We start from the raw sequence: 24,608 nt of genomic DNA, 5'->3' as shown, positions 1-24,608 counted from the left end.
ACTCTGTAATATATTAACATCATTAAGAAAACCCACTGTAATAAAAAGTACCAAAATATTTTATTGAAAAGGTTTTTTTTCTTTCTTTGTAACAATATAAAAAAATACATTCTTATGACTAAACAACAGATAACATGTCCCATACTGTTATAAAACGTACAGTACAGCTTCAGTATACAAGTCTGTGGAATGCATCTGGCCTTCTACACAACAAATACTATACGTTTTCTATTAGGTCAAAATAGTGTTTTTTTAAATAAATGTTTTTCTTAGCAATATGTTTTTACACTGTACACCCATGTTGCCTTTAAAGTGATAATGTAGTCAGTACCAGATCAAAGTAACCTGATCCTACTAATCCAATCGAGTTGATTGGCTGATGGTGCACTTTTCTTACACTCTATAATGACAACACACAGACACTACAGGTATTACTTCAGTCACTCATCCTTGGATGACAAAGAGGCTCTTGAGAGGGAGCTCAAGGAATAGCATGCAACACGTTCAAGTTAACTTCACAATAAACAGATGTCTATGTATATTACAGTTACAACTATATTACAATGCAAAAGAATAACGATGAAATGTCCAAAAATCAACTGCAGGATAAAAATCTAAAAGGACAAAAAGATTGGCTTCAGGGTACAATTTATTATTATTTTTTTAAATAGCTGCTCTAGTTGTAGCAGTTGTAGTAGATCAGTTTGGTTCATCGATGGGTCTGCGGCAATAAGGACAGCAGTTGTGCTGAAGCACCAGCAGCTCATAATCCTCACTGTGAAACATCTACAAGGAAACACAAAGATAGGAACATCAGAACAGCCCAGAAAAAAACAGATCTGAGAATAAATGTTATCTATAGAAGATGGGCAACAATAGTGTGTCTTATAAATGCTGTACCTTGAAGCAGGTGGGGCACATAGTGATGCTCACATCAGGCAGCAGGGAGCGGAAGTATTCCCATTTGAGCGGCCTGGGCCAGCGTTTGATCAGGACGTCCCTCCTGCTCATGGAGCGAAGCACTGAGCGACTCACCTTGACGGGGACAAAGGTTGAGCCCCCCTGCTGTTTGTACGCAAATAAACACATCCAAATTCTATTATGGAGGCCGTCCTTTTACCCTGTCCAGCTGGTTTGCCCAGTTGGCGGAATATTAATTGCCTCATCTCCTCTGTCCTTTCTTACCTCAAAGCTCATTTTGGCTGTAAATGGGTCTTCCTCTGGATCATCCAAACCATCATCCATCCTCAAAGCCTGCAGCTCTGATTTGGTGTTAATTAAGAACAAATAGCTCAAGCAATGCACACATTTCCACATCATATTTTATTTGTTATGCATTTGTATGTGTAATTTTATATTTTCAAGACAAGAAAAAACCCTTATAAATGTATCCTTCAGAGACTATTCTAAAAGTGAGAGTGTTCAAAATGCTGATCAGTCATGCCTGTCAGTCACGTCGTGGCTCTGGAAGAACAGCGCAGACCTCAGTGCCCTTGAGTGTCTGCTGGCTAATGCAGGTTAATCCCTGCACTAGGGCTGTGGCTATGGCTCTTGGAGGGTTAGTGTCATTAAGATGATACAGGAGAGCCTTGCTAACCCTATAAGCTCAAGAGCTAAGATGACTTAGCTCTGACAGCTTACCCACCAGCCCAGAATCAAGGCCAACGCAGTCTAAACAGCTTCTTAGAGCTGTCACACGCCGGAGGGAAGTCACATGCTTAATTTCGAGGAGATGTGCAGTGTGTTAGGGCAGGGATACAGCCTCTCAGGACCAGCAGAGTGAGGAGTTAATAATTCAAACAAAAAAGCATGCAAATCATTTGTTACTCTGTGTGTGCGTGTGTGTATATTTTTTATGCTGTTACATAGATGTAGATGATCAAAGGATACCACCGTTGTCCATATCCTGCCAGCGTGCATCCCTCTGATCTGTGTGAGGAACTTCTAAGTCAATTAGAGACACAGCGTCTTCATCACTGATGCCCTCCTCCAGGTAGAACTGCACCAGAGGCAACACCTCTGCACACAAGGAGATACGCTACATTAGAAACACAAATGCGGTCCTCTGTGGCAAATACTACGCACCATGTGTTTGTGTGTCACTGACCATATGATGAGGCTGAGTAGATGAAAGGCTGCCTGCAGTTGATGCACACGCTCCCCTGGTTGTTCAGCAGGGGGTTGTTGGTGGAGCAGCGGTAGCACATCATGCCTTCAATCAGGTCCTGCAGTGAACACATGGAAGTTTAACCCACACACTTAAGAGCACAAGACAGGGGGTAACTGCTCATAATTATTTATGAGCAATATTTCAGAACTGGTTAAATATACCAGCATGTACAGCCAACTCTTTAACGCACCTCGCTGTCGTGAAACGGTTTGGAGCGAATGGTGAGGCTGCCCAGTTCTATGGACTCCTGGAAGCGAGAGGGAATGTGCAGCTCCTGGAGTTTCTCGTAGGAATACCTGGCAAGCTTATATGCACCCAGTCGTCGACTCTGCTTGGCCAACGCATACAAGGTGTTACTAACAATAAGGTTAAGGAATGCTAACGTAAGAGATACAGCTAGAACATGAATGTTGATTTCTAGATAATCTTATTTAAAATGAGTTATTTTTTTATGTGGAAACATTTACACTTTTGTGCATTTATAAACAGACATAACTGTATAGTCCCTCAGTTTTTACTACTTAATGAGGAGAACAAAAGCCAGGCTGAGTTAGTAACATTGGCTAAATGCCTTGAAAGTAATACCTTGTTTAGGTTGTTTGTGGGCTTGTGTGTGTGCTTATACAAGCATGCGTGCCTGTTTTTTTGTGTCTTGAGTTGAGGAAATTGTCGCTTATTTGTATTTATATGGAGATGGATTGTTAAGAGAGCAGCTCTGAGAGTGGCAATGACAGGTCAATGAGTTGCAGCTGCAACAGCTCTATGCTGGCACTCCTTCATCACCTAAAATTTAACACCACTCCTTTCCTTTCCTCTCCACTCAGCTACTCTCCAGCTCCACCCACACAACCCAGTTCTGTTCCATGGCTGGGACTGTTGATAAATGCACGTCCTCCTATTGTGAAACTTGTTTAGTGCAGCTTTTCTGTGACATTGTGTTTAATTGTTCAAACCATTTCCAACGCATTCCGGCTACGTCTATAAATCTAAGTTTAAAGTTTTTGGAACACCTCAGTTTGGCCGCAGAGGATCCCAGCTGCTCAGCCTGATTTCCTCCTCAAAGGCTGGGCTTTCCTTCCTCGTACTCTGCCTCCACTGTGTGTGACTACATGGATAGGTCTGTGTGGCTGTGGGTGGCTTTGTGTGTGTGTATTTTTTCAAATTAAAGCACATTGTTTAGTCAGTGTGTTTATGTATGTATGTATGTATGTATGGATACGTATGCAAGTTCACTAATCAAAGCATTTGTTTAGATAACAGAGAATGTGCCTCTTGCTGGCATCTTCTCCTCCTCCCCATCATCACTCCTTTTCTCTCTCTCAGCAGCAGCATGATTTTCCGCAGCGGTGCCAACTTTTCTGTTTTCTCTCTACTTCTATCTCTTTTCCACCACTTTATCATCACTGTCTCTCTGCCAGTCTTGATTTCAGATTGACATGTCTGTTCTTGAGAGTTTTCCAGGAAGAACCCCACAATACGGTCTTCTAAAAAATATTTGCTCGATATCTTTAGGACTACATTCTCAAATGGAAGGATACACTTTCGAAATGCCTGGCGGTATGTCCTTGGTGAGGTTGTTCAGAAGGAACCTGCAGATGTTGAAGAGCGTCTCTGGCATGTGGGAACTGAAGGGCTCATCCTGCAGATAGAAAGAGTTCAAAAAAAGGATTGAAAAATGAAAGAAGTCTCTACTCAAATTTGGGTGGTTTACATTTTCATTTTTTAAAAGCTCTCCATCTCACCTACTGCCCTGCTTAATTGTTTCATCTTTTAGCCCAGTCTAAAACCCTATACAGTGCCTCATTCCACCTCACAGTGCCCTACTCACTGTTTGGGTGACAGGGAAAGACAAATTTGCTAAAGCAATCACTAACTGCACTTTATCCCAAAAGTTAATGAGTTCAAATCTGTATTGCTTGCCCCGGAGAGTTAAGGTGAGATATAGAGGTTTCCTGCTCTGGTCTGGATCACAGCGAAGCCTTTCTATTGCAGGGGTGTGACCAAAGCTGAGCAGAAAGCTGAAACAAACAAATGAGGACACTGACACAGGCCAGGTCACCCATTTTAGTGCTCATAACCAGAGATTGTTTGTTTGTAAGTAGGTTAGGGCTGGGGGCTTAGTGACGACCACTGATGCAGTAGTCATCAAGATCAATCAAGCAGCTACTAACCATGGTGAGATGGATCAGAGAGGTTACAGGAAGTGAACCATTTCGACTGTTGCATAAAGGGAATTATCACTATGAGCAGTTATGTGTAGCGGGTTTATCATTATCCTTTTCTGTTAGTCAACTTTTAAGTAATACATTTGCACAAAAGTTTAATAATGTTGATTCCTGAGTAGTTCAATGTGATCAAATTCCCTTTCAGTGGTCTCCACCTGAAATTAACACCCTCAACTCACTGTTCACTTTACCGAAAACCTTTGTGCACATTTTAATTTGTCCATAACCCTGAGTCTTTTTTTGGACTGACATAATCTTGCGGAGCCAGACCTTCTCCTTGTCAAACCCACAGCAGTCTCGAGAGATTTGAGTACAGAAGTTGATTAGAAAGAGGGCAGCAACACAGTGGGCTGTCAGTATATCTCGTGTTGAAAAAAACTATATTAGGAACATGAATGTGTTTGTTCCCAATAAGAAACCTAACCACATAGCAGGTACTGTTTCCAGGGCTTTCAATCTGACAGCCAATCATATGTCTGCCTCCTAATTTCTAAGGCCTCCTCCTACTTTTGTCTGGTCTGGCTATAAAAGATTAGGGTTGACAAAGTATCACGTTCTCACCGTGTAGCGCTGAATGGAGCGATAGACGTGGTAGAGCTCGGCAAGATGCTGAAAACGCTCAAACTTCTTCAGCATTTCATCCCTCTGGTCTTCACTTTCTGCTTCAGACAAACGTACACAGACGTACCAAAAGGATTAGGGGGAAACAATAAAAGCATTAGGCTTTCCAGTAAAAACAAATGCTTCTTTCCATTGCAGTGACAATGGGTCTCACCTCTAGCAATGTCCAGACACTGCATAGATAGCATCCAATAATAGTACCCTGCATCGTTGAACCTGTTCTCCACCACTGCATTTTGGGTAAGCTGCTCGAGGACTTTAACTGCTTCGGTCTGTCGCCCTGCCTTGTGAAATGCTATGGAGTGAAAGAAATAAAGAAGTGGTGATTTATGGATTGTTATGATGTGTCCTTGAGGCAATACTGGATTTCAAGTGCCAATCTAAAGAGATCCCTTATTGATTTGTATGTGTGACATATTTGGTGCCAAGTTGTCATTGTGGTGTTTTTGCACTGCACTTCCCCAGATATTATTTCACAATCAAGCCTGAGGCAAGTATTATGACAACTTTTTTCAGCAATGGTGCCTCTCGTGTCCAGTTTGGCAAAGATTTATAAAAGAAAAAAGCTAACAGACACTGTTAAGAACAACATAGCTTTCCGGAACTGGCTTTGGGTTGATTATATCATATTAATAATAAAAAAGTACAAAAGCAATCATTGTGTGTTTATGAAAGTCTAGGCTGACAATACAAAAACAATATGTCTGATGTATTCTATCGACACTCACACATCTGGGAAGAATCACTCAGAATTAGCTGTGGTTTTCGACACAATTGGATTCTCGTACCCTAGAGATTTTTACTGTACCTAAAAAAAAATACATTAAAGTGTAGCAACACACAGACACACACACACAAATATGAACCTAATGGAAACAAGAACGTTTTCCAAATTTTTCACATGTAATTACTAACATAAGTCTTTTCCAAACAGGAAAGTTGCTCCTGAATATGAAACACCAAAGCACTTTGACATTAAAGCCCTAATAAACGTGAGCGCTATTCTTCACGTTCCTATCAGAGGGTAATTAGCAGAAGCTTTAGGCAGTCGGCCCCACCAGTGACCCTGCCCCTGCAACCACAGTGGGGGTCAGGATATATTAGTGGCAAATATTTATCAGTCTACCTAACCGGTTAAAAACCACATTCAGCTGCTGTTGGTTAATGTTAGGAAGTGACACCCACTCCTTTGCCCTTACAGAAACACAAAACACAAGCTGACCAAAATGCAGAGTACAGCAGTGGTTCCCAACATTTTCAGGTCAAAGCTCCCAAACACGTTTGTGTTAGAATACTGTTTGACAAACTTGAAACTTACTTTTAGACACAATCCTCATGTTCATATATGTATATAGTGCTATATTTTATTTATGTCATTTCATCTTATCTTACATACTATTGCCATTTTATCTTTTTTTTTTATCTTTGTATGAGTGCTAGTGCTCTTATTGCGGCGAAGAGTGCTTTCATTGCACCGCTGACCCTGTGTTAACCAACTAATACAATATAACTCAACTGACTAATACAACCTGAAACTTCATAGTAAATACACATTAACAAAGTAATGCTTTGGATAATTGTAAACTCAATAACCAACATGTATACTGTGTATAACAGAAATCAGGTCAATCAAAGTTTAAAGCATGATCAATCAATTAGAAAACTGTAGAGTGAGCCAATATGCAGTATGATAAAGAATTTGAGTGAATGAAATTGAGAAATATGACAACTATAAGAAGATATAATTCAAACTGAAGACATTGGTTATAAGAAACAGCAGTTAGGTGATAAGGAAAAAGGCAGCAGACCCAATCAAATCTCTTGATGGACTCCTGGAGGTTCAGAACCCCATTTCAGGAACAACTGAGCCACACTTCAAAATATGTTCCCAACCAATTCAGCCTAGTGTTAACTTTTTTCAAGTTATTATTGAGAAGTACCAGTGCAGCGGACAGGAGACAGGCTGGAATCCTAGATTCAATTACAATCACTAGTAACACAATACTGCATGACCATAAGAAAGCTCTGTTCAGTCATGAGTTCCATGGCAGGCAGAGGAAGATTATGTAGAAGAGGAAATATGCCTGCTGAGATCATAATTACAAATCTATGAGCTGATTATAACTATGGTTACAGTTGGTAATCATCATCAGACCCGCTTGTAGTACTGGTGATTAGAGGAATGCATGCATGTCATTCAGTTAACAGCCAGCTCAGCTCTGTTCTGCTCTGCTCCAGCAAAGAGGATCGTGTTTTACAATGAATTCAGAGAATCTTAAGGAAGTAATGAAACATGTCTGCTTCGAGAGCTGGCCAGGCTTTATAACTTCCATATGTAAACATTGGCTGTGAAATAATCCTGGAAACATACATTTAAAAAAAACTTTTGTACATACACTGTGTATACACTGAAGCATCCCAAATAGCCTGACATAAGGTGAAAGTAAAGCCCTGTTGATGATGCAAACTCACCTTTTTGTGCCTCCTCAAAGCGGTCATTTTCTGCCAACCACTGGGCATAAGGCACAAAGACGTGATTTTTGAACTGGGGGTGTTTCTCCACCAGTGAGAAGGCCTGAGAATGGACAGGTGAGTACAAAGAAGAGACATAAAATACAGTGCATGTTACAAGTTGACATGAGAATGTATAAGTCCCATGTATTGTAATATGGATAAAAAGTTTTGTCCTGATTAATTACGGTTGAACTGCAGTTGATTAGGGACATGCAAGTTATCACACATTATTCAGAGAAACAAACATTACTTCCAGTCAAACATTGCTTCGCAATACAGCTTTATTAATGAGTTGAGAACAAAAAAAGTTAAGTTAAGCTAAGTTGATTTCACACTGAATTGGAACTACAACTTCAGCTCTTACGCTGTTTGAATGACAGGGTATAATGAGCTGTTGAAGTGCACTGTGGACACATATTTGCCTGTTATAGTGAATGATTAATCTAAATGTCCTGTGGCAAAACCTGAGCCAAGAAACGCACACCAGTCATACAATACAGTTAAAGAGAGCTAGAGACTGTGTGTGTCCCAGGCCTGTGAGCCCAAAGTCATTTAAAAAAATACTTTGTTGTAGAAAAGAGTGGGAGCAGTGAATAGCATCCATATGGCCCATGCTGTAACAAAGTCTGTGCTCTGTCCCGTCTTGGTGTTCACCTCCCCCAGTGAAGCACACAAAGCCTAACCGTTCTCTTAACCCTTCCTCAAGCCTCCCTCTCTCTACTCTTCATTTTTTCTCTCTGAGGATCAAATAAATATCCAGGAATACTTCCTCAGACACTAAAGCAGAACCATGTGATTTGATGTTCTGTTTTTGGCTCTTCTGTTTCAGCGTGCAAATCACCAATGTGCATCTCAGTAACGCCCTAGACTCGATTAAAGATTAAAAATGTTCTTGTCTGAGCAGCATCATGGAGGAATTGGATTGGAAGCAGAAAAGAGCTTTAAGCTGATACTCTTTCAGTGCAGTAGTGTTTTGTGCTTCTCACTCCCTAATCATCATGTGGGCATGGATTCAGAGAAATCCAAAGCTGGATGATTAGCTCTGGTGTGTGCGTGTGTGTGTGTGTGTGTGTGTGTGTGTTTTAAGTTTGTTAAAAAATCCGGCAAATGCTTATTGTTTGCATTCAGTTGTGGTTACTTTAACAAATACAATACACTTCTAGTGAGACCCCTGCTTAAATTGAACAAGCCATGAACATCACGTGTTTTGTGATATGGGTTTCTGAGTACCACAATAGTTTATTTAGAACAGTCCCATGTGGTTCACATTATATTTATGTGATGTGTCTCAGGAAACTATATATAAAAGTTGTGATAAGCAGAACAGGTGTGCCTTCTGTGTGAATAATTGTGTCGTACCTCTTCCCAGTGCCGAGTTTCCACATGCAGCTGCACTAGAGCCTGCAGGTCTCCCATCTTGGAATAAGTCTCTGAAGCATAGCCATGGTGCTTCAGCCTCTCGAAATAGAACGCACACTTTGCCAGCGGTTCGCGTTCAGCCTTGTCCAACTTACGAGCAATGTCGATTAGCCTGGGTGAGAGGAGAGAGGAATGAGAGAGCGCACACACACACACACACACACACACACACACACACACACACAGAGGGCGAGTGCAGATAAACCCTTACATGGGGGTCTGCTGTATCAAATTATGCTCATGACGCCAAAAAGAATATGAACCAGTCAGGGTCACTGGCTGAATCAGATTCAGGTTAAAGAGCCCTGACTCTGTTCAGCTGCAGTGTTTATAGTGCTGACCCACTGGTAGCACCACAGGAGACTTACAGCATGCAGACAATAGGTCAGATGGAGTCAGCGGGGAGTTCTGATATGACCACCAGACCACTGGCTTATCAGTTTGCTGGGTTTTCAACAACACACACTCACACCCCTCATTCCCACTACGCGTGTATGAGAAAGCTAATAGAAAGGTAATAATTCCCTATGTACTTTCTTAGCTATCATGGCTTTCACTCAGCATAACAAATATACCTTTTAAAAACAGATCTGAGTGAGAGATGCATGTTTTGGATATTTACTCAAGTGATCTAATTACAAAATACCTCAACTATTTTTCATTTCAAAACTTTAACTACTGGACACAAGATGTCTACTACAGTACATCACTGAAAAGTCCATTCTCAGTGTGTGTGTGTGTGTGTGTGTGTGTGTGTGTGTGTGTGTGTGTGTGTGTGTGTGTGCACCGGAGGCTTAAAGTTTTCACAACACACTTGTTGCATACATGATTGGCTTCCAATCTCGTGATGAAACTTAAATTTAAGGTTAGCACAGAGAAAGTTTCTCCCTTCAGCAAATTATTGTGAAAACAGCATTCTAGCTTATAAGAGTAATTGCAAGTAACTGAGGGTCAATCATTCAAGTCAAGTAACAATAAACAACACATATTTTTAGTTGAGAGGAACTTTAAACTTAAACACATCCAATCAGGAGTCTGCAATGGTTAAAGCATGTGGACGGCTTAGTGGGCTAAGTGTGTATCTGTATCAGATTCAACCTTTGGGTTCAGGGGTTTAAATGTGGCTCTTTGTATTTTGTCCCCTCCCTATCCCAAGCTAGATTCACCATACCTCTTTTTAGAGTATTCAATTCATGTCTAGAAACATAGACCGTTAAAGAATGAGAATTCCACCACTGACAGTAAGACTTTAGACATTAGACAGAGTGTGAACATTTCTAACCATATTAACTTGACATTTCTTTCTTTTGTTTAGTTATGGACTAGAAATGTGCCTAAAGTATTTTGGATGACATTTATAGATTTGGTAAAAAATCATGCACACAAATCTAAAAGGTGGTTTAGTAAATGTTAAACAGTCTATCTTATGGTGGAGGACTAATCTACAAGGTTTCATACAGTAACTGACACCTACATGTCTTCCCAGCCGTGTTCCCCTATAATGTCTATGGCTTTGAGATGTTCTCCTGCTGACAGGTACATCTCCGCTGCTGCCCGGGGCTCCTTGCTGCTCTTAGCCCAGTCTGCCTGCTTAGTCATCAGGATCCGAGAGTTCTTAGGGTCTGTTGCTCCAATAAACTCCTGCAAGAAAGACACGCAGAGTCTTTTCAAATAATTACAAACTTACTAGTCTCACTTTGCCAGACCCTCCTCCAAAGCGCGCTGGAGGAGAGTCTGGTTACTCCACATAGCATTCGGGGATGGGAGGAAAACGTGCTCTGGTTTATTGGCATTTCTTTAAACCAATCACAATCGTCTTGGGTGGTGCTAAGCACCGAATAGGCAAAATGTAAAATAAGCACGGAAGGAACTTGTTTTGGTGGAACATGTGTATGTTTAAAAGTTGTGAAATACGGCGGATTTTCCGGCGGCAACGGAGCAATCCCGGAAGTGGAACGTCAAGGATATAGACTACAAACTTACCAACATACTAACGGATAACTGGGAAATCCTCATTAACAATGATGAGAAGCGAGGAATGTATGTAACACAGTTCATCTGAGAGGAGAGCAAGAGAAGTCCATTTCTGACAGACAGAATCACTTGGGTCAAGGCCGAGACAGGAGAAAGACAGTCACACAAACAGCAGGGGGCATGCCCTCCGGTGTCCATCCTACCTAAAACAAACAGCCTGTAGGACCAGATGGCCACATAGCCGCATAAATATACAGCAGCCACATCAAACAAACATACAATCTGATACATACGCACACACAAATATACATGGACGAGTCATAGCTGTGTCATCTGCTCCAGCAATGTGAATGTAACGCTGATGATCAAAGTGTCCCCCCACATGTAAACATAATAAAGCATGAATTTGTCTCAACTCCAACTGACCCCCTCATCAAAGTATTCACGTAAAAGCAGACCCTCACCTTATTTTTCTCAATTTGTGCTCCATTTCCAACTCTAACTATGTGTGTAAGTTACCCTTGTGTTGTACATAGATATGTCTGTAAGAGCATGGTGTGTGTGTGTGTGTGTGTGTGTGTGTACTGATCAGATGATATATGTGGAGATTTCAGTGATATATGAGGAGATGAAAGACAGACGGTAAAGGGGGGCCATTTGAACACAGTTCAGGGCCCCAACTTGGCAGAACTGCACACGATGAGGAAAAGCATATATTCTAGACCCCTAAAACATCCAGTGCTTTGCAGGTTGTTCTGTCCATATTGATACAAGAGTATGTTGTACATGCGTATGTGCATTTTTGCCAATCAATGATTTAATCACCTTGGCATACTCAAACATGCGCAGGTCAGTGTACATGCTCAGGGCTCTGGATTCGTGGCCGGTACGTTTGTAAAGCTTGGCTGCCTCATGGAATTTCCCCTGGTAGGCATAGACGTCTGCCAGGAACAGCTCATTGTCGTTCTCACCCCGCTTCTTCCTCTCCTGCAAATCAGGCAACACAAACACTTCATGTGAGCAGAGATAAATGCATATACACACAACATGTGTGTTCACACACACAATGAGTAAAAAAAACACAGAAGGCACTAACAACTATTGGCTTGCTGGATGCAGTCAACCTCACACTCTGAACCCACACTAAACTCTTACACCATCAGTCATAATGAAACTAGAGAACAAATACAATGTTTATAGAATAGAGTAAACATTTCTTTCATATCCCCTTTTCAAGAGTGAAAACTGCTAAAAAACTTTGTTCCGGCACTAGCCAAGTTGAAAAAGACTTTCCTCTGCTCTGCATGCATATTGTCAAGGCATGTGTGTGTGTTTTGCTGTGTGTGTATATGTGCTTGCATGTTGTGCATATTGGACCAGAGGAGGTAATTCAGGACACAGCTTCCTCCCTTGTTCGAGAGTTTTTTAAGTGTAGCTCAGGGCACAGCCTTGCAATTAATGTATGATGACCATAATAAGTGTAATTGACCCAGTATCCCCAAAGTTTGTCTAAATTTAATGATGTCAGCTCTGGTTTGAGCAGAAATCAGCAAACAAAAATGGGAACTTGGCTTTCCACAATATTGAAGGATTTTCTCTCCCTTTTTTAAGAGTAGGTATTACCTCGATGCTATTGATGAGCTCCAGGTAGCGCAGGTCTCTGATTCTAATGAAGGCCTGAAATTGGGAAAAGACAAGATATATTTTAGAGGATGGTCTCTCAGAACCTGATGTTTTGTGTTCTCTTTTGCAGTACCAGCTTCTTTAAAATCCTGAAAAAAAGTAAATGTGAACAATTATTTATATTTGGCTGCCTGGGTAATGTACCATACATGACATGAAGCCTAAAAGTAAAACTAAGGTAAAAGCAAGGTATTGTCACCACATTTGGAGGAGTTGCTGCTATTTTGTACATTTTGTGTGTGTGTGTGTGTGTGTGTGTGTGTGTGTGTGTGTGTGTGTGTGTGTGTGTGTATGTGACTGGCCTTCTTGGCGGTGTCAAAGTCAAGTCCTTCCAGGGCCTCTGTGGCTAAATCCCTCCAGTCACTGTCGGTCACACCTAGACAGGCGATCTGGTAGGCTTCCTTAAACATCTTCTTCTCCAGGTACTGGTACATGGGCGCTGACTGGGCAGAGCAACAACACCACCGGCAAAAAGCATTACAAACTTTACATAGCAAACTAATCAATGAATAAGAAGATGACCACAAACAAAATTATATCTTCACCACACTTGTCTCAATAACTCATAGTAAAGCAATTAATGTAAGTAATTTTTGTCTTTGTTGTACAAACGAATACCATGATATTTAAGATTCCAACACCAACCAACCATTGGCAGTTTTTTGCTTTTATTTCTACATTGTGGAACACCGTCATTGCCTCCAGACTACAATCAGCTGACAACATACTACACACCTGAGGCACCTCCACAGCCGACATGGAATAGACGTGGAGACAGAAGATCTTAGAGCCGTTGTAGCCAACCATAAAGCCTTGCATCTTCTGCTGGTGTACAGGGAAGTTGCTAGCCTTGATGTTAAGGTAGCCATTGCCAGAAAAGCACAGCATGTCCTCACACTGGGTGTTCCAGGCCACGCTGTTAGCATTAGGCTCCTACAGGGAGAGCAAAAGAGAGGAGGCAGGTAAGGGAGGGTAGCGGGCAAATAAGGTCTAGAGGTGACTGTGGAACACAGACCAGGCAGGAGTACATATAATATATGTACCTGTACCTAATACAAATAATTACACATACATGTGTCTATTTTATTCCATCCCATTGCACCTCTGGAATGTATTTATCATTCTATTAACTCTCTCCACTGCCTGCTGACCTGAAAAAGCAGCTCTTTACTGTTGATGTCATAGACTAGGAGAGTGTTGTGCTCATCCACCACAGCAAGTTTATTGCGGGAGGCGCTCATGTCCAGGCAGCGCACCGAGGTTGACAGCTTCAGCAACGTGATGGGAAACAGGTTGTCAACAAATATCTTCAGGATCTACATTATAAAAACAATGACAAGCAGAGTGAGATTAGAATAGAGCATCAGAACTACCACTAGCTGTAATGAATGTAAACCCTTAACAGGAATAAATGTTGCCACTTGCAGCCCCATCCACATAAAAATAAATCTTCAGGAAGAAAGGCGTTTCTTTTATGTTCAAATTCCTGGACCACTGGCTTAAGAGCATGATTTTTTCAAAATACTCACAGCTCCATTCTTTAACCCTACTAGTAGGCCCTCTCTGCCTGGCGGACCACCAATCACTTTGATGTAGCGAATTAGAGACTCCATCACCCATTCTTTTTCCCTGACACTGGTGAAGGACAGGCACTGGAGTCTCTTCTCCTGCACAAGAGCAGAGCGGGAAGGGTGAGACCACAATTACATTTAACACATCAAACACCAACTGCTCCAGCATGAAAAAAAATATTGTTTTTAATTATTTCAGAGTGTTAATCACACCCTTTACCTTATTCAAGCATACTTGTAAATGTAAAAAATCTTAGTACATGGTTCTTTAAGCGTGGCTTGACATCAGAAAGCATTGCTATAAAGACACAGACATACAAAGCTCATACCAGCACAGCCTATGGTCTAAAAGCTGTCTGAGGCATGAAATACAGGCATTTCTGTTAGAGAGAGATCTGAAGCACCACTGTCACACACAGACAGATTTAAAAGAAAATAACCTCTGTGTTATGGCTGCTCCTCCTCCCTACCAGCCTCTGTCAAACACATAGAGACAAGAAGCAGAGAGGAACCCCGAGAGACACCCACTGGTTCAACAGACTGTGGTCCTTCCCCTTCCTTCAACTGTCTTGCTTTATCCAGTTTGAAGAGGGTTAATAAGGGGAGAAAGACAGAGTCTGCAGAGCACATGCACAGCTGGAGCCTTTTGCATACTAGGCAGAAACATCTGGAAAAGCAGCAATTTCATGATATTATCATTTTTGGGCTAGTATTGAATGGCTAAATACTGATTCATTCTGCGTCCATCATGTTAGTGCTCAAATGTCTCTACGACCTCTTCAGTAGTCTTTCAATGTGCAATTGAATAATTTACAAAGAACCAAAGTGTAACTGCAGGTTAGTAGAATTTACTATATTATGAGAAGCATAACTGGAGGAAAATAGTTTGGCTCATAATGTGAGGAAAGACCCAAAACACAGGCTCTATAAGAAGCAAGCAAGACATTTTAAGTAAGCAAATGTAAATTGAAGTTTTGGATGCTTTTGTTTTTATGCGCATTACACTGCACAATGACTATTGAACTATATCGCTTCTGACCTGACACAGGATGATATGCTGGGAGCAGACCACCAGCAAGTTGCATTCAAACTTCCTGCAGATTTTCTCCTTGATCCGGTAGTGCATGTCTGAGGAGTCATCTGAATAAAGCTCATAGATGAGGATCTTCTCAGGCAGCTGGATAGCAAGACGGTTTCTGTAGATGGCGATCTTCTTCACCAGCTCACGGCACTTTATCCTCACTAGGGAAAGAAGGAAATGAAGGGAGAGTGTGACATTTGAAGGTGAGGAACGTTTAATTATCTCAGCCAATGCATCCTGTTGAATGAGTTTTTTCAGGGCTTAGTGTTACAATCTGTCATGCTGCTCTTCCTTGTATGTGTAAAATATGAAATACTCTGTCATCTCTCATTTATAAAAACAAATTAAGTTTGAAATGAGAAATGCACCATTTAAAAAACCCTTAACAAAAATAGTAATTTGATGTTAATAGGACAGATACAGTGGATATGAAAAATTACAATATATTCCTATTAAAGGTATTGGTAACGTTTAAAGTTTAGTTCAGAAAATACTGCCTCTATATCCTTGATCATGGCACTTAACTGTGCTGCTTCAAGACACATACATTATTATTTGGAGTAGTAAAATAGGTCCTCTATTATGAACGCAATATCCTGTTGCCAAAGCAAAAGTCCACCTTTTTGTTCAGTGATGAGGTGCTGGACAATGACATCAGTCATGCTGTCTCTATAAGCATAGCGATCCTTGTAGAGGCCGTGAACTGTACTGAAGATAAGTTGGTAGCAGGCGATGGTCCCATCCTGGCAGCCCAACACCTAGATAAGAGATAACAACGTAGCAGTACATCCTATTAACACCTCTAAGAAAAGACTGTGAGAGTGGGAAATGTTCCTGTTGTTAAAGCATCTATCTACACAGTAAAACTGAGACAATCTGCCAGCAACCAACTCATTCTTGCATGCCCCATCACTTTCAGTTAAATATAGTGAAAGGAAAATTGCTAAGGTGTTACTGTTAATATTAAATGACTGGTGTAACTGTGTAGCAAAATCAGATCAAGGAAAATGTGTCAAATGCAGATTGGCACCCTGAATATCAGGTCTGAGCTTTATCAGTGTTTTGCATTACATGTTCCTACGTCTTTTCTTACTCTGACACACACTAACATTTAAGGGTAGGGATAACTTATTCAGACATATGGCTTCACAAGCTGTGGACCCACCACAAAGTTGGAGTCAGGCTTAACCCGGCATGTCCACACCCAGGCATTCTGCTCTCCAATGGTTCCTAGCCGCACACCGTCTTTAGTGTAGAGAGAGGCCTGTTTATCAGAGCCCCCCATGACTATATACTCGCCCTTGGAGAAGTAGCTGACGCAACAAGGGTCATAGGTCAGAGTCCTGTCTTTTCCAATCTGAAAGAGACAAAGGGAGAAGTGGACATTAAACCAAGAAGTATATCTCATATTTATTGCCTAGGAGCCTGGGCCAACACCTCCAACTGTCTGGGGGGACACACAAAGTTCACAGTACATTCAACCATCCCTTTGGTGTTTGATGAAAAGATAGACAAAAAAGTGTTCCCCTCCTCTATTGTATTAATGTTCAAAGTCCATTTGCACAACATCAAAACAGTCCCCCAACTCTGTGCATCTGTTTCTCCTCAGTCTGGAAAAAAGCTGGCTGACAATCCAACTTATTTTCTTTCATTGCGAACAATTCCTGGTGTTGTAATCAAAACAGAATGTTCACTTAAATAGATAAATAGGCCAATGACAATTTATGAGCCAAAGGCATAACGGCAGAGTAATGAACAGTGCATATTTGTCTATAATTACGGTACTGCCAACAGGGAATTTAGGAGGAAGGCAGGACAGTTAGGGGGCCATTAAAGCATAGCAGGATCACTTCCAATGTACTGTTATGGTTTCAATAGAGCCTGACAGTCTAATTACAACAGGAAAGTGTTTTTAATACCATATATTTTGGACAGATAAACAGAAAGCATTGCCATTTCCTATTGCTATAGCAAGTGATAGCACATACAGTGAGCTGATTGTGTTTCAAAATGCCATCAGTCTTCTGGTATTTCAGAATCAGAATCAGAAAAGGTTTTATTGCCACAATAAGTGGCAATAAAACATGTCCATGCAAGGTAATGAGACTGCCTATATTTAGTCATCAAGATGTCCTTTTAAAAAGTTTGAAGTGGCAAAGGGGAAATCATTTTTTTATTAGAATGTGTTGCATGAGTAAGACTCAGTATATCTGTATGTATATGTACATTGCCAAGTCTCCATCTTGGTTGTACTTAGGTTAGTCTCACTTTGCCAGACCTTCCTCCACAGCGCTGCAAAAGAGGGTCTGGCTAGTCCACACAGCATTCCGGGATGGGAGAAAAACGTGCTCTGGTTTATTGGCATTTCTTTAAAACAATCACAATCGTCATGGGCAGCGCTAAGCACTGGACGGAGCCACGGTGCAGCTGCAAAATAGCCTCGGGAAGGAACTTCTTGGTGGAACGTGTGTACTTTCAAAAGTTGTTTTAGTTGTGCAACAGAAAACTGAGATTGGACAGATAGTCTAGCAAGCTGTCTGGATTTACCCTGCAGAGATCTGAGGAGCAGTTAACCCTAGTTCTCATAAATCCACCGGAGTTTAAAATTCCAACACAAAGAAAAGCGGAAGGTACCGGACATCCGGTTGAAAAGAGGGACATCCAGCGGAATTTCTGGCGACACCGGCGCAATCCCAGAAGTGGAACGTCATGGATATAGACTATATTTAGGCATACTATGTGGTAATTTAGGATTCAGGATTTTTCTTTTTAGATAAACCTGTGGTATTCACCTGCTTTCCACTGAGCTGATAGAAGGAGAGCTTCTGACCCCAGTCTGCCACAGCCAGAATATCATTGTGCTCATCCCTGTGAAAATACAACAAAAATGACTTTTGGCATAAGTACTCCTGTCAACATACTGTACTGACAGAACTTTCGTGTTTAGGAAGTGATGACTGTTAATAAAAGCAGAGAGGTCACCCTTCATCTAGGGGTGGCATGGTCAAGCCCTTTCCCTTAACAATTGAAAACCTTTAGCTTTACTATGTTTTTATCCTTAAATATTTGAATTGCATGTCAGGACAATGTATTTGTATCTTTATTATGGTTGTATACAGTAAGCCTTGGTATATATCCATGTAAGCCTGTGTGCTGAGCATCCATGAGCAAGAAACGGAATCCCTTGCAGCTCAAGAGACACTATTCCCTGGCTGACCTCAAGCTCTGACCTCCCTGTGATGACAAAATCTTATTCCATAAAGCAACCCAATAATAATATATCTGGTGCATCTTGTCATTGTCTGTCATCACTGCACTCTTAACTTTAACATGTTATCTTCCTGACTGCCCTTTTCTCTCAATGAACCTGTTTGTTTGTCCTCTGTAATGGCTACATCTGCACTCCTGGCTTTGGCTATAGGGGGCATCAAAGAACATGGACAGCTGCTCCAAGGCATAATCCTCTCCCTTCAATACTCCCTGGTTGACCACTGCCACCTGCTGGCCCCACACAAGCTATTCACTTAAAATACAATGTACTCTCAATAGCACATCATTATTTAAAACTAGCAACATGGATGGACAGTGTATAAGTGTGTGTGGCAGTGTGAGGTATTACATTTAATAAATTGCCACTATTACCACTATTTTTTACTTTTTAAAAATAGCATGGTATTGCCAATACCAACGCCAAATTTCTAAAATCTTATGCTGCAATAATTAAGTAAGACTAACTTAGAGGGGTTCCAGGCTATAGACCAGATAGGAGAAGAAGAGCCTCCTGGACGTTCTATCTTGACCTTTTCCTCTCCGTTTTTGTTCCGAATGCTCACCACTCCATTCATCATACCGAGGGCAAGGTACTGGCCATCGTTCGTCCACCTTCAATCAAATGAAAGCCTTTAACATTAATGTTTACATTAAAGTATACCAATGTTGCAGACAGTTATAACAACAACCTTTACTTACCCACAACATGTTATTTTGCTGCTCACTTTATGTTTGTTCACAGATTTTTGCTCCGGGGACCACAGACCTAAAAATGTTTTTAAAAATAGGTAGTCAGATGTCCAGTGCTCCATGTGGGCAAGTTCTCTATTTACAGGTTTGATAGTATATTATGCACAAAACTTTCCAGTCCAGAATAGACTCAAACTCACGGTGCACTCACCAAAATCCCCAGTAGAGCATGAGGCAAGTTGATGTGTGACAGGGTTGTAGGCAACACACTGGATAGAGTCATTGTGACTACAAATAAACACATGAAAAGAAAAAGAGTAACACACTGCAGAGGATGCATTACTCTACAGCGATGAGTAAATGTGACACTTACGTATATTTTAAAATACCCTCCAGTTTAGACGTCCAGATGATGATGCTTTTATCTGCTGAGCCTGAGGCAAACCTTTTACCTGCAGAAGAATGCATTGGTTAGTAGGATAACAATAATGACTGAAAAAGGAAAATGTAGTGTACAAATGAAAAGCCAGTGGAGTACCATCTTTAGCATAGGCCACACAGTACACTATATCTTTGTGTCCTTTTAAAGGCTGGATAATAGCTCCATCTGCTACATCATAAACCTGCAAGAAAAATGCAAAACATTACATGTAATAATAGTGCATGTATGTTCTTTAGATATAGTGCCTTGGCCAAAGAAAACAGGAAAGCCTCACCAGGACACGAAGCCCTGCAGCAATGATGAGTTGGGTGCCATCTGGCTTGAAGGCAAGATCATAAACACTGAAAAAGAGAATCATGGATTTGTCTTCTGAAACGGTTTTTAAATTGATTTATTCGTCAATCAACAACTATGTTGGTTAAAGTAATATATATTAAGTAAACAGGCAAACATTCTAGCTTTTCAAATGTGAGGATTTGCTGCTTTGCTCGGTTTCTTTAATAGTAAGCTGAATATCTTTGGATGTATCTCTGGATTTTGGACTGTGATCGGACAAACTAAGAAATCTGAAGAGGTTGAGGTTGTGGAAATAGAGAAGGGCAGTTTTTCCACTACTGTATGTTTTTTTGAGTTTGAAGGCTAATTGTTTACATTGCAAATAGCAGTAGCCTATGACAAAAAATCTTAGGGGGAAACAAATGGACCTTGTGATAAGATAAGATAAGATTTTTTGTCATTTACAGCAAACAAGACTTAACGTTAACTTGGTTTACAAAAACTAACGTTCCCCAACGTTCCCTAAACGTTCTGTGTTAGTGGGGTAACCGTTAACGAGAGCTAACTTTAGCTTCGACCTAACCTTATCTCGTGCTATACAATAACGCTGACATGCTAACTCATTGATAGAACAAATATGTTGCATGTAAACTAAGATACAATAATCATTAACCAGCTTTATGATAACCGAATTGCTGCGGGCTAATGCTAATGCTAGCCAGCTGGCTATACTAGTTTACATAGCAACCGCCGTTGCTAACCACCTAGCGTTACATCCCAGCATTGGGCCCAGGTTGACAGCGTAAACACAAACATCGAGACCCTCACCATTGATCCCGAATGGTTTCTTTCCATGCTAGAACGGCTCTCATTTCCACCTTTTAATAGCAAACGGGACGGATTTTTGTATCAACAGGTTCTTGTCGCTTGTTCGGTCGGTTTTTCATACGAAGCTCCGTTTTGATAATTCGTTCTCACTGCGCAGACTCGGATCTGCTCGCAACTTCCTGCATGAAGGAGGCGGCGAGCCTCCAATGTTGACATCAGAAAATATCCTGAAAGACAACGCGAGCACCCATGCACTCCTGTAAGAAAAAGAAAGAGTTCGAGGTTAGTTAACAAATGTATTGCTGTTTATCATGTCAGCATCTGCTGTAGATCCATGATACGTTACATTGTAGTATGTGAAGATGTCATCCATGTTTTGTTAATGATATACATTTTAGGTAAAGACGATTCAGGAATAGCTGCAGATGTTGGTTGTAAAACGTCCGCAGCTGGACATTGAGCTGAAGGCAGTGAGTGAGCTTCAACAGTGACTCCACCACGAACCTAACACTCTCTCAACCGGGTTCAACAATAATAATAACAACAACAACAACAACAACAACAACAAACCTGTCAAAATGCATACTAGCTGTGATAGCCACCAAAGTTACAAGGACATGGATGACTCATGCCACACCTCCACATTGCCCCTTGGCTGGATCAGAGAGGTTAGGCAGCGGAAAGAAGGGAAGACAGCAGGCAAAATGGACATCTACATTACAAGGTGACTAATTTTTTTCTGTAACCCTGTCTCTATAATCATACCTTGAACCATGACTAAGTGCTTTGCAGATAAGTGTCTAATGGATTTTTCTCTCTGTTGTGTAAGTCCCCAAGGGCAGAAGTTCCGCTCAAGAGCATCCCTGCATGCTTTCCTCCTAAAAGATGGAGCAGGGAACTTAGACATAAACCTCTTTGATTTCACCACATCCAAGGACAATGTTGTCACCACTTCACAATTACTCCCCTCCCAAGTAAAACAGAGGAGAAAAAAGAAAAGACATGCAGATGGACAGCAGACGACAACAGAAGATGCAACACCTCCAAATAAATCTAAAAGAGCCCCTTCCTCCCTCAGAAGTGAAACTAAAGACAGAAAAGTAAAGAGTGCAACTGTGAAGTGTTGCATACAAGCTGCACCTACATCCACAGAGGATGATGTCAAACTGCAGAAGAGCCCTCAGAGTCTGAGAGAGAAGCTACTCAGACTGGCTCCTTCCAGTAACCAACAAAACAATCTCATTGTTCACAAGGACGAAGAGGCAGACTCGCAGCCTTCTGTCCCGACTCTGAATGTTGAGCCTGCCACTGAGAGTGAGAGCGAGAACGAGGGTGAGGATGAACAAGGCGGAGATGAGATACAGATTCACAGCAAAGGTGACAACAAGTCTAATTCTGAACTGGAGGCCGTCGCTGAAAGACACCAGGATGAGGAAGGCGAGGTGTTGTTACCTGACATCACTGGTGGGAGCTGCACACCAGTGAGAGATTCCCAGAATGATGATCTACACTGTCTGACAGCTTATAAAAGTAGCAGTTCAAGTTAGTTTTCTCTGGATCTAATTTCAGCATCTTGTACAGTGCAGTACAATCACTACAATTTCAATTTTTTTCTTTATCCAGTTTCCAACTGCCTTCACATTTCTTCTTCATATTTCTTCCAGTTAAGGATACATAACAAATGTATGAAAAAATAAATACATTATGTAACACAAAGAACCTAAAACCAAAATGAAAGGAAAAAAGGGGAATGGAGATATGTTCAATGAAGAGGGAGGGAACAAGTAATCTCAATTATTACAGAATATATGTGATTTGTTCCATTTCAGAGTTCATTCTTTGAGGCAGGATCAGGTTTCAAGTAATACACTTGATGGTGGCCACTCATATGATTTGTAATAAGTAGAATACTTCTTTAAGGGCATCAAACACGTACTTCCAATTGTTACTTAACTTCAGACATGACCAAAAAATGCACAAATGATTATTTATTTGCAGTGTCTGGAAGTATATTGTCATTACTTTTCATTTGAATTCCCACCAGTATTATAGTCACCAACTGTGCCTACCTACATTCATTTCTACTTTATTTTTGTTTATGCACATAAATATTTGACACAGTTTTTAATCTAGTAGGTAGGCTAAGTGTGTTTGAGAGACCCATAGATGAGGAAGGAGTCTAAGGTTAAAAATGCAGATCAGGTTTTTTCTTCTTCATTTTCATTTCTTTGTAGATGTCTTCATAAATGTGTGTGTGAGGTTTTTTTTTAAGCTCTGCAACAAACAACCAAATTATTAACATAATATCAAACGTCTCAACAGAAATTGTGTGCAATGATAAAAGTATCAAATAAATCAAATAATAAATAAGGTAATTCCCTTACAGGACACACAACATGTCTGAGATCAAACATAAAGAACAAAATGAGCAAGGTAGTATATAGGCTCTCATTAAGGTGAAGTAACTGCACCCTGCCTCAGGTGTGATCATGGGGATTTCTGACATTATGTGTCATAAGAAATGTGTTCTGTTTTTATGCATACATATTCCCTGTCTACCTAGAGTCCAAGAGTGTGGAAGACAAGCGAAAAACAAGCCCTTATTTCAGCAGGAAACCCAACAGAGATGGTAATGTTAAAATGGTTTATTTAAGACAAGAAGCAAAGAGAAAGCTTGTATATATGTGAGATATACGATATATACACTCAATATTTAAGGAGACGTGTACACTGTCTGTAAACAGGCCTTAGCCCCCCCAGAAGGAAGGCCTTCAAGAAGTGGACACCCCCTCGCTCACCCTACAACCTCGTACAGGAAACCCTTTTCCACGACCCTTGGAAGCTCCTGGTGGCCACCATTTTTCTGAATAAGACCAGCGGTAAGATGCAACATACACACTTTGCGTTGCATTGCAACAGCATTGTATCAACCAGTACTCAAGTCTAGCATTTGTATTTTTTGTCTTACTATTCTCCAGGCAAGATGGCCATACCAGTACTGTGGCAGTTCTTTAAACGTTACCCGTCTGCAGAGGTGGCCCGCGAGGCCGACTGGAAGCCCCTATCTGAACTTATGAAGCCACTAGGCCTGTATGAGCTTAGAGCCAAAACAATCACTCGATTCTCAGGTGAATGTGCTTGTCCTTTATTGTAAGGGATTACGTTATCCACTTCTATGAACATTAATTACAGTACTATTGGATGTCACTGTAGATGTGTTTTTTAGTCAAAAAATTTGAAGCAACATAAGTTGCCAGAAAAATTTCACAATCCCTTTTCTCCCATGTAGATGAATATCTAACTAAACAGTGGCGTTACCCCATCGAGTTGCATGGTATTGGGAAGTACGGCAACGACTCCTATAGGATCTTCTGTGTGGGCGAGTGGAGAGATGTGAGTCTTTTCCAAACTATTTTGGATTACATTAGTTTTGTAATGTTCATTAATGCCAAATCTGATGTTTTATTGCTATTTTTTATGTCAAAGGTGAAACCTGAAGATCACATGTTAAACAAATACCACGCCTGGCTGTGGGAGAACCATGAAACATTTGGAATCTGAAACACATAATATGAGGAACTGCAAGGAAGATTTGATGTGGTGCTGACAAGAAAATCAGTTTGATCATATAAACAATACACATAACAATATCAGTATTATGATGTACATGCAATGTTAAACCTGAATACCTTTCAAATTATGCAGTTATATTTCTTCTTCCTTTTTTAATTTTTTTTACTTAATGTGTAATAAAATGGTTGGTTTAAAAGTTGGAATGATTCATGCGTGCATTATTCAGCGAGACTTCTGAATCGTTCCATGTCTTTATACGTAGATGTGATCT

The 24,608-nt window shown here is 40.8% G+C and overlaps 2 protein-coding genes across 3 annotated transcripts; one reads left to right on the top strand and one right to left on the bottom strand.

Annotated features, from left to right (window-relative positions):
- Nucleotides 1-43: 43 nt before the first annotated feature.
- ift122 (intraflagellar transport 122 homolog (Chlamydomonas)) lies at nt 44-21,032 on the bottom strand. Its single transcript, XM_028582697.1, has 29 exons — nt 20,765-21,032; nt 19,935-20,001; nt 19,757-19,841; nt 19,592-19,670; nt 19,430-19,506; nt 19,228-19,294; nt 18,994-19,140; nt 18,051-18,126; nt 16,424-16,615; nt 15,878-16,016; nt 15,217-15,419; nt 14,136-14,273; nt 13,758-13,922; nt 13,342-13,539; nt 12,909-13,049; nt 12,547-12,600; nt 11,749-11,910; nt 10,424-10,590; nt 8,890-9,061; nt 7,489-7,591; nt 5,171-5,311; nt 4,957-5,054; nt 3,709-3,809; nt 2,361-2,526; nt 2,108-2,225; nt 1,891-2,019; nt 1,186-1,262; nt 901-1,065; nt 44-786 (listed from the first exon to the last, which is right to left on the bottom strand). Exons 1-29 carry the CDS (start codon nt 20,806-20,808, stop codon nt 700-702), a joined length of 3,558 nt encoding a protein of 1,185 aa, XP_028438498.1. The 5' UTR covers nt 20,809-21,032; the 3' UTR covers nt 44-699.
- Nucleotides 20,733-24,536, top strand: mbd4 (methyl-CpG binding domain protein 4). Of its 2 annotated transcripts, none has more exons than XM_028582699.1 (8): nt 20,733-21,046; nt 21,163-21,488; nt 21,594-22,228; nt 23,328-23,393; nt 23,509-23,643; nt 23,743-23,892; nt 24,054-24,157; nt 24,251-24,536. In XM_028582699.1, the coding sequence occupies exons 2-8, from the start codon at nt 21,343-21,345 to the stop codon at nt 24,323-24,325; spliced, it is 1,311 nt and encodes a 436-aa protein (XP_028438500.1). In that variant the 5' UTR covers nt 20,733-21,046; nt 21,163-21,342; the 3' UTR covers nt 24,326-24,536. The 2 variants fall into 2 exon arrangements, with proteins under 2 accessions (XP_028438500.1, XP_028438499.1); XM_028582698.1 differs by having other exon boundaries at nt 21,594-22,306.
- Nucleotides 24,537-24,608: the final 72 nt, after the last annotated feature.

Source organism: Perca flavescens, chromosome 7 (genome assembly GCF_004354835.1).
Source record: "Perca flavescens isolate YP-PL-M2 chromosome 7, PFLA_1.0, whole genome shotgun sequence".
Classification (NCBI taxonomy): domain Eukaryota; kingdom Metazoa; phylum Chordata; class Actinopteri; order Perciformes; family Percidae; genus Perca; species Perca flavescens.
Note: the sequence above shows the minus strand (reverse complement) of the source record. Positions and strands in the feature narration are given on the sequence as shown.